The sequence below is a fragment of the Hippocampus guttulatus genome, chromosome 1 (genome assembly GCF_054856545.1).
Source record: "Hippocampus guttulatus isolate MCC_2025c chromosome 1, RoL_Hgut_1.0, whole genome shotgun sequence".
In the NCBI taxonomy this organism is placed as follows: domain Eukaryota; kingdom Metazoa; phylum Chordata; class Actinopteri; order Syngnathiformes; family Syngnathidae; genus Hippocampus; species Hippocampus guttulatus.
This window is the reverse complement of record NC_141261.1, coordinates 19,996,858-20,007,269: the sequence shown is the minus strand read 5'-3', so window position 1 is coordinate 20,007,269 and position 10,412 is coordinate 19,996,858. Positions and strand designations below refer to the sequence as shown.

Genomic DNA, 10,412 nt, shown 5'->3' with positions numbered 1-10,412 from the left:
AACCTGTGTCATTTTATGCTCTCAGCTTTTTTTTAAAAAAAGATCTTGGTTACGTTCATCTACTTTTCAAGGAGCACAGCCACAATTGGAAACTCGGGTTCAGACTCTCGGATGCTCAATAAGAGCCAAAAATAAATAAATAAGACAGGAAACAGTTTGACTCGCCAATGTTAGCGAGGAAGTCGCATAATGATGTCCCCGATTCCTAAGACTGGATTGCCCTCTATGGGCAAACAGAAAAAACCGCATGGGCTTTAAAAAAAAAAAACAGCCTCAACTATCCATCCATCCATCCATTTTCCGAACCGCTTGATCCTCACTAGGGTCGCGGGGGGTGCTGGAGCCTATCCCAGCCGTCTTCGGGCAGTAGGCGGGGGACACCCTGAATCAGTTGCCAGCCAATCACAGGGCACACAGAGACGAACAACCATCCACGCCCACACTCACACCCAGGGACAATTTAGCGCGTCCAATCAGCCTGCCATGCATGTTTTTGGAATGTGGGAGGAAACCGGAGCACCCGGAGAAAACCCACGCAGGCCCGGGGAGAACATGCAAACTCCACACAGGGAGGCCGGAGCTGGAATCGAATTCCTCTTGTGTTCTACCCATTTTTTAACATATCCATGGAATATTTTTTTTCACAATTTACTTACCGAACTATTAAAGCTTTTTAAAGACTATTAGCATTTCACAATACAGTGAAAAGAGCACCAAAGGTTTGTTCGCACAGTTCAGTCAACGCTTATTCGGGCATGCTGCTTATTTCGACCTATTCGAAACAAATCGCACACATGCAAATGTTTGCATTCTGGGTTGCATTTGTTCATCATAGTGCCTGTGCTTCAAGTCTTTTCAAACCTTTGGCAATGGTTGCAACACATATTACAGTCCCCAGTGGAGACGTTTCCAAATCTACAGTCAATACATTCTCATGTATGTTTTGTCGACGTGATGCATGACATTTTCAGTCTCGTACATAATAGCTCTTTTCTCGTGGCTCTATACTGCACCTGGGAAACTATGTAAAAAGCATCCTACCTGCAGGGGTGTGTGCAATCTATGCCGGAACACGTTCCGGAAACCAAGTCAATGATCTGAATGATTCCCTGACTGCCAGCTCAATATCATCGGACGTTATAAACACTACACCAGTAAGGAGGAGAGGTTTACGTGAGCCGGCGTCAAGCATGTATTCTCAGATCGATACTGGCCCTACGGACAACGCTTTTAAGCCCCAATAACAGCAAAGGTATTGATATGAAGTCAGGTAGAGATACTTTTCGGAGCAAAGGATTACCGACTGGGTCCATCAAGTTATGCAGGATTGTCCATGTTGTCATGTCCATGTCCCCCCTTTTGACAGTCAACGAGGCTGCCTGGACTGAGGTTTGATTATCCGTCTAACTCGGACACACCTGTTCTCAGTTAGCCTGCTCACCTGTGGGATGTGCCAAACGGGGGTTTGATGAGCATTTCTCGAGTTTCTCAGTCTTTTTTGCCACCTCTCCCAGCTTTTTGAGAACACATGTTGCAGCCATAAAATTCAAAGTTAATGATTATTTGATAAAAACAATAAAGGTCATCAGTTTGAACATGACATATCTTGTCTTTGTCGTGTATTCACTTGAATATAGTTTGAACATGATTTGCAAATCATGACATTTTGGTTTTATTTCTGTTTAACACAATATCCCAACTTTGGAACGTCGGAATTCGGCTTGTGTGTTCGACCATTATTTTCATTAACTTTCAGTCAATGTTTAACTAATTCTGTTTGCGAGTTTTACAGTGTTCAAGAAAAAAATGCTCAAAAGTCACAAAACAATGATGCAACAGGAATACATCGGTGTTCATTTTGTTTAATAACGTAGTAAAAATATATGGTACATGAATAAACAAGCGTATTGTAAACGTGTTCATTTTGTTGTTAGTCTGTGAAAGCCCAGTTTTATGGCGGCTGAACAGAGCATCCGTCTCCGGGTTGCTCCTTTCTCTTTTACGTCGTACTTCCATCCTCCCGGGCAGCTCTTTCCCAGACATGCATCAAACTGCTGCAGAGTGTTGTTTACACTGCACTTGCTTGGGACAGAAAGCAAAAGGGGAGAGCCGTGATTTCGGAGGGGCAGGGGGTAGCAGTCAGTAAGAGGTTAAAAAACGACATCATATGTGTCACTGTTAGGCTGCGGCTTATTTGTGACAGGTGGGAGTGGCTTCTTGTAAAACTCTGTGGAGTGGAAGAGAAAGTTTCGCTAAGTTATTACAGAGCCGGTTCATCCTGAAATTAATCCATGCATCATTCAAAAGAAACACAGAATGGGATAAAAGGGACAAGAAAATGCCATATGGAGATGGATGGATGTAAAGCCCAACAAGTCATTGGAGACGATCAATCTCATGCATGAGAGTAGATGGAAGTTGTTAAAGAATGAAATGAAGGCATGAATTAGATTCTCAACGTGGCTGTTTTTACCAGAGGCTTTTGAGTCCCAGAGAGGCTCTAGTTTGGGCAGCCTAGTAACTTTAGGAGACGCCCATCCAACTACAATAGAAAAAAAAGGCAGTAAAACATTGAACAATTTAGCAATTGCCAGCAATTTATAGCCAGACAGAACAATTCAACGCTTGTCCACTAGATGGCGGACGGCACAATTAACCTGATGGTAAACTTGTTGCTATTCATACAACTGTCTAGCTTTGTCCATTTCCATTTTCTGAGCCGCTTTAACCTCACAAGGGTCGCGGGGCATGCTGGAGCCTATCCCAGCTGTCTTCGGACAGTAGGCGGGGGACACCCTGTACCGGTTGCCATCTAATGGCAGGGCACATGGAGACGAACAACCAGCCGCACTCACACTCACACCTCGGGACAATTTGGAGCGTTGAATCAGCCTGCCATGCATGCTTTGGGAATGTGGGAGGAAACCGGAGTAACTGGAGAAAACCGACTAGCTTTGTGTGTAACTAAATAGGCTCAGATAACGCATAGAGCAAGTCCCCTTGTGAGTAAACTAAGAAGAGAACATCATTACTTTCGCATAGTGTGTACTCGATACTTTTTGTGACATTTTTGCTTGGTGGTGTGTTACATTAAAAGCGAGATTTTAATGTACAGTATATACTTCAGCTCAATAAAGGTTGGGAAACACTGACACATTATATCGCAAGACACACATACTGTACATGCATATTGTACATATAGTAAACTTTCTCCCCCTCTCCCTCCCTTGTTTCTTTCTGACTTTCGGGTTGAGTGAACGCTGGCGCGTTTTGGCTGCCGCTGCTCAACCCGTATTGTTTTGTGTTATTTGTTATTGTAAAGTGTCCTTGGGTGTCTTGAAAGGCGCTTATAAATAAAATCTATTATTATTATTATTATTACAGTGGCGCTTTGAGATATGAGGGACAAGACTTTTTAGAAATATGAGCTGATGCTCAGCCAAATATTAAATGTTATTCACTTTAAGCTCATTTAATAATGCCTTACTTCGTATTTGATTGTTTTTACAGTGTGATATTAGAGACTGGTATTTGTCTAATTTAAAAAAATAAATAAAATATTTACAAATCTGTTGTTGTACGGGAGGCTGGAAACTGATGAATATCATTTCCATCCATTTCAATCGGGAAAGGTAATTTGAGATAAGACAGTTTTGAATTACAACCGTGGTCGTTGAAAGAAATAAACTTGACTCTCAAGGCACCACCGCACACAGGGTATCAGAAGGATGAACAACTAATGCTATCAGCTAACAGTCTCAAAATGCAACAGTGGCGACTTGCTCCTTCCTCAGTTTTATATCAAGAAATGAAAAACAAAAACAACTTAAAGATCATTAATGCAAATCAAGTTGAGAAGAGAAAGTGTGAAGTGGAAACGACAAACCTGGAAGGGGCGGAGGGGTGACCCTCTCCGTTTGCCCCTCCTCCGTATTCAGTGGGTCCACGCGGTGCTTCCGCTTCAGGTACAATTTTCTCACCTTCTTCTTGCTTTGCTCAGTGGCCGTGCCTATGACAAAATGTGGTGTGATACATTTGAAATGATGAGGACAATGACGGAGAGAGTCACCACCATTTTAAAAAAAACTTGTTTGTTTGATACCATTTCTACAGGGCTCTCTCTCTGCTATTCAAGGACTGTTTCCATTAAGTGGCACTTGTTGCTTTGGCAAAAGTCGTTTCAAAGTGCCCACTGCCTCCATCTCATTTTCCACCATTCAATTGTAACGTCATTGAAAGGTACACTCAGAGCAAGCCATGGATAGAACCTCCAACCTTTCTGAAAGGCTGCGTGAGGTACAAATGCACTTACTTGAGGTGGAATTATCCAGAGTGTGTCTGGCGTTGTCCGTCTCCTCAGGGGTCTCCTCCTCGTAATCGCCACCTGCCTTCAGACTGTTGATCGTACAGTCCCGCAGCTCTTGTTGCCTTCTCTCTTCTGCTTTATCCCCACTCTGAATTATATTCATGATGCAAGAGAAACTGGTCACCCTCGCAATCACACGGCGCCTCGTTTTTATGTTGGGGAGTCTTTTCACACCTCGGTGATGACATTTTCAATCGGCTGGAAGGGGTTGGCCATGTTTTCTTCGTCAGGTTCCTCTTGGCAGGCCTGCTTGCCCTCCCGTTCTGCCTCTTCCCTCTCCTGCCGCTCTCTAGAAGAAAAAAAATGTATTAACCTTTTGGCATCCATCTTCTTGGGAAGGTTACTGTACAAAATAATACGCTCGGGTCAAATGTGTTTATCCTCAAAATGATGGGGAAAAAAATTAATTACACTGCGGTTGCAGAGAACAAGGACAGATATTGTCTTCTATTCTTGCTCAGGGTAAGAGTCCAGGATACACGATGTATCTCGCCATAGCTGCCGGCTCACCTCTCTTCTCTTATCCGCCGGACTCGTTCTGCTCTTTCTTTCTTATCCTGCTCTTCCTGAGCACGCTGCTCCGCAGTGTCTTTCTGCACACGCTCAGTAATGGCCTCAAAATCTTTGGCAATGTTGTTGAGCAGCCAGCCCAGACCTCTTTTGATGGATTTGTCAACCTTTTTGCCGTAACCCAGAACCGCAGAGCACGGCTCCTGGAAAAGGATTAGAAAGTATTTCATGAGCACAGCCCCGATGAAGTGGGCGAGGACCCCCAACAAGAGCACAGGGGAGGCTGTGAGTTCAATAACCGGCAGAGCTCATGTCACTCAGCGGCCATTTCACAACAGGTGCAGAAGCACTTACGATTTGACAGAGACACTTGTTCTCATTCACAAGCTTCTCTAGCGATAGGTTCTCAATGATGTCTGCTTCGGCCAGTGCTCCTTCCTGATCCTGTTTGTTGGCAAGTCTGGAACCAGAGACAAGAACTAAATTGAAGAACAGGTGTTGTCCTGCGTCACGAAAGGTGGAAGCAGCCATCACTGCCTAATTTACAGCCTCCTCAGACTCTAAAACCTCTGAAACCATGAAAAGTGTTATTTGACAAGCATTGAGCAGTTGAAAGACATTTTCAACTGCAATGGAGGTACAGTCAAACCTCAGTTTTCGAACATTTCGGTTCTCGACCAATTCGGTTTTCAACCAAAAATTTCGAGTTTTTTCTGCCTCGGATGACGAACAAATTTCGATTCTCGAACAAACTGAGCACACTCCAATGCACCATATGACTCCTTTCGCCTTCCTTACACGAGGAAGTGACGCTTCCTCGTGTTGCTTTCCATTGTGAGCAGACGTGCTCAATAAACATTTTTATTTTAAAAAGAGCGTGGTTTCGGTTTTCGAACAGCCTTCTGGAACGGATTATGGACGAAAACCGAGGTTTGACTGTATTTATTGCACGACAGAAACTGGGTGGGCACTGGATCGGAAAAACTTGCATGTCGCTGCCAAAACTGTTAAGGAACAAGAGGTTCAAATTACTGATTTTAATTTTTTTTAAACTGCAACTACTTTTTTAGCCTGAAAACAAGGGCCGAGGCCATTATTTTAGGAAGGTGGCATTATGTTTAAAAATATGAAATATTGAAGCCCGTCTTGCATGCACGGCTACCTCAGCTTACATACAAGTTCGGAAGATTTTGAATTCAGTTGCATCCACTCACACAAGCACAGGCTTCCCAGCGATACGCGGGTGCTGTAGAACCTCCGCCATGGTCTCTCGTGTCTCCTGAATCCGCTGCACATCGCTGGAGTCCACCACAAACACCACACCGTGCGACTCCGAGTAGTAATTCTTCCATATCCCGCGGATCCTCTTCCCACCCCCCAGATCGAAGATGGTGACCTCAAATTTTCCCTGCTTCAGGTCAACCTTGGAAAAACCCACAGTTGGAGCAACATCCTGGGGATTCTCTGAAAAGCAATGTCAAAGGTTAGCAGAATCAATCTGTAAAAAGAACACACTTCGAAACCAGGTCCAAACCTCCTTGGATTCCTCGTACTGTGGCGGTCTTCCCCGCGTTATCCAGTCCCACCATCACTAGAGTCACTTTTCTGTTGGAGAAGAAATAAGCATTAATACGCTTATTCCAATTTATCAGCGAGAGAAAGCCAACTGTCACATTGGAAGACACAGATAAGCCAGTTATAAAAAAAAAGGCAAATTAGTGAGTGGATTGTGTGAGCCAGTTATTGTCATCCAACTATTCAATGAAATGTCTTCCTTTAATAGAGCGGCGCCATGAGACACAAGTGACCCGACTTCCGAGTTTTTCAGGATACAAGCCACCATGTGGCCAATTTTTTTCACTTTTACTCACAAGTGGAAACTAGAGATACGGACACTGGATGGTGCCAGTGAACTCCGTTTACCTCACCTAACAGACGCAGTTTAAGTGCCTTTAAACTATTTAATGCCACTCCCAGTTCGTGTTGACTGTCAAGCTAGAAATAAAACTAAGAGAATTAGAGGTTGCGCATTTAAAATAACCACATATCTTTGTCTTCGGAAATGCTGCTTATCTTAATCCTAAAAATAAAAATAAAAATGCAAAATGGCACCGAAATGCCAACAGGTGGCCCCAATAGTTGCGGTTTTAGAAAAAAATTTATTTTCTTTTATTTACACAAACGGTGGAACAACACATGTACAGAAAATGTGACAATACTCGACGGCATCTATTCCTTATTTTCTCCCCCCTACAAAAAAAACAAACAAAACCCACAAGTATTACATATTACTAAGGCACTTAAAGTAGCACAGTAATTGTTGAGGAAGAAGTACTATTCTTCTTCGTTTTGGTCCATATGACAGTCTTATACTGCCTTCCGGTGGCCAAGACTGGCACAACAGAAGGGTGCAATGAATTAGATTGCTGCATGAAATCATGATGCATAAATGTTTTGTTTTTTTTCAATTTAATGATGTTATTTCTCTCATTTGTTTTTAAATAAAGCACAGATATGCTATGTTTCCTTATGTATGATTACGCATGCATGATTATTGGCAACTTCATTCATTTCAATGAGGAAAGATGATTTGAGAGATGCATGTTTTAAGTTATGAGCAATGGTCACGGAATAAATTACATTCACATCTCAAGGCCCCACTCTGCACCATTAGCCTTTTAATGCTGAATGAATACGCAGTTTGTCGCTCCAGCATGCTAATGTACTCACCAAGTGACAAAGACCAACAATAGACATTTACTGTATAACCAACAAAAGAATTGCAAGGATGTTTCCAAGGTGACAGTAAGCGCATACCCTCTTGTTTCCTTTCTTCATACTTAACTTTGACGCTTGAGTTGAAAGGACATCAAGCACTTAATCCATCTAAGCGTCCTCTGGAGCCAGCTGGCCCTCATCAGAGCAACTTCATCATGTAAATCCACGGAAAGCCGATATAATGAGCGCTCACTACCCGCGACCACGTAACCCTTCACGTTCTAGGTTGCAAACCCCTCGGAGTAAGTATCAAAGGAGAGAGAACAGACCTGGCTGTGGGATTAGAGCGGGATTTCTGACTAAATCCACAGGCTCAGATGACTCACATGTACCACGTGGGTTGTGCCTTTTTCCTTACGTTATGATTGTCTATTACTGTATAAGTCTTTTTTTTTTCACGGGGAATAAATTTTGAACATGCAAAACACATAGTACAGTAAAATAAAGTAACCTGTGGGAGGGGCAGCAAAAAATATCAACATTAAAATAGGCCCAAGTGTTCAAAAATGAGACAGATATTTTATTCCTAAAAAGTATGCCATTGTAACACTATTCATAGTTGGAACTTTAACACTCTGCTTTAATAGAGGAAAATAATTAATCCTAATAAAAACGTTTTTAAAAAATCCAGAAATTAATGATTAAAATTTTATCACATACAAGTTGTACCTGAATGTTTGAAAACAAACCATTCTCAATCCTAGTCAGCGTCAAACAGTGAATGTTGCGTTGTCGGTAGAGTTCGTCAAGTTTCGGTGCAGGTCACAAATGTTTGTGAAACGGTCGCATTACATTCGGTCGACATTTTTTCTTGTTGCAAAGGAAAATTCAGGTGAACATCCAGTGACTGTTTGGCGAACATTTGCGACCTTGAACAAACCCTGACGAACTCTGACGTGAATGCGACATTCGCTGCCTTTGAAAAGAGTCACAATTGTTCACCGCTCAGTGAGATGGGGGCTTTAAAGATCAATAGGCAGGTGTTGTCCTTAAAAGTTAAAAACAATGTTAACTGTTACTGTACTTTCATTTGTACCTCCCTTCATTTACTTGGCATCGGTTGTTGCAAAGACATTTTCATCCATTCTAACATGTTTAGCTGTAGATTTCATGTATTAAATCTATTTTAGCTTATTTGCATTTAATTCAGTGATTCGTAAGTGTACCACTAAGGGAAGCTTATGGAACACACTATGTGTCTCTCTGGTCCAAAACAACCATAATGACATGTATTTTAGCAAAGGATGCACATGTACATTTGAATATTTGCTGATAAAACAATTGAGAAGGGCAATGAAAATATGATTTATTTTAACCAAATATTGTTCAAAAACAACTTTTCTCGAAAACGCCACACGTTTCACTCAAATGCAACACTTTTTAGACCAACATCTTGTCATTAAGGACATTTAACAAACGACTGCATGTTTTTCTAGCAGTCTCGCCACACTTAAAGCCTGTAATAAAAGGCATTTTAGTTATGCGGCGTCTCAAACTGAGCTTTAGGTGGCACTGTTTAAAAGAGGTGCAGACAGAAAATGAGATATCGAAGAAATAAAGAAAAATACAGGGAACTTTACAAATGGAGCAGGTCTAGAACGCATGAATTCCTTCACTAAAATTATATGATTATATGTGTCATTTTTTTGTCCTGAGTCTGTATGCCGAATTTCTTTTCTGTCTTGTATTAGAACAAAGATGTTACTTTGTGAGACGACTTTTTAACATGGTTAAGTCTGGCGCCACGTCAATGTTTATCAATGGAATAAAAAATTTGATTTACCAATTGATAATTATTTAATTTAACATGGCCCATTTTCAAGGGCTACTGAGTTGACACAACTGCAAATCAAAGCTGATGTACAAATCGCTTGAACAAACAAAAACGATTTTCTTGAATTGTGAACATTTTTAAAGTAAAATTTAACTTACCTTGCCGGCTCTCGCCAGCGTTTCAGCCAGGTACAACAATTCGCCATGAGGCTGAACATGTCAGGCCAAGTGCGGGCGTCTGCAGTCAAGTGGTCATCGAACCTCAGGAGTCCCTTTTCAGTCGCTTTGAGTGGCGACCGTTACCCTTACTACATTATGACAAGTCTTTAATAGCCATTTAAATAGCCATTTAAATGCTTGGCATCATTTCCACTGGTAACCTCGGCGACGTTGAATACATAGCCCAAAAAACCCCGAAACCCGTTATCTGAAGCTAACGCTCGCGCTTCGAGCTGGCGATAACCGCAGCTTGTTGAACTCGTCTTAGTCTCGACACACGTCAGTTACCTTCTGAGTAAGATTTGGCTTCACCCTGAACCGAGAGTCGGGTTTTAAAACAGCACAATATCAAAACGAGTAACATGTTTGTTTACATTGCGAACGAGGCACTTAGCAATTAGCTTCCTTCCGCTTTGCTGTGCCTCCTCTTTTGTTGCTAGGATGCGGGCGTGATGACGTCATATTTCCTCGTCAAATAAATCCTGCCGTTTTTTGAGAGCGCCTCCTGTGCACAATCTTGACACCACACACACGCGTGGAAAGAAAACTCCGCTTGAAGTACTCTATGGAGGACCACAGGAGTGCCAAAATTAAATAACTTGCCAAACTATTTTTATCAAATACATTTCAGTATTTATTTCAATATTTGTATGTATTTTATTTGAAGAGTAGCTGATAGTGTAATGGTACAGTACACACGCCGGACTTGTGTGCGGGCGGTGGGATCGGTTGCGCTCAATGACGCATACCTGTCAACTCATACGGT

At 42.1% G+C, this 10,412-nt stretch overlaps 1 protein-coding gene across 7 annotated transcripts; it reads right to left on the bottom strand.

Annotated features, from left to right (window-relative positions):
• Positions 1–1,842: 1,842 nt before the first annotated feature.
• Positions 1,843–10,097, bottom strand: arl13b (ADP-ribosylation factor-like 13b). Of its 7 annotated transcripts, none has more exons than XM_086117623.1 (10): positions 9,587–10,097; positions 6,411–6,481; positions 6,091–6,340; positions 5,231–5,336; positions 4,877–5,079; positions 4,541–4,655; positions 4,313–4,454; positions 3,887–4,009; positions 2,474–2,542; positions 1,843–2,227 (listed from the first exon to the last, which is right to left on the bottom strand). In XM_086117623.1, the coding sequence occupies exons 1-10, from the start codon at positions 9,643–9,645 to the stop codon at positions 2,151–2,153; spliced, it is 1,215 nt and encodes a 404-aa protein (XP_085973749.1). In that variant the 5' UTR covers positions 9,646–10,097; the 3' UTR covers positions 1,843–2,150. The 7 variants fall into 7 exon arrangements, with proteins under 7 accessions (XP_085973749.1, XP_085973740.1, XP_085973756.1 ...); XM_086117614.1 differs by lacking the exon at positions 9,587–10,097 and adding an exon at positions 7,723–9,210 and having other exon boundaries at positions 6,411–6,483; XM_086117630.1 differs by lacking the exon at positions 9,587–10,097 and adding an exon at positions 7,723–8,260 and having other exon boundaries at positions 1,843–2,082; positions 6,411–6,483.
• Between the last annotated feature and the right edge of the window lie 315 nt (positions 10,098–10,412).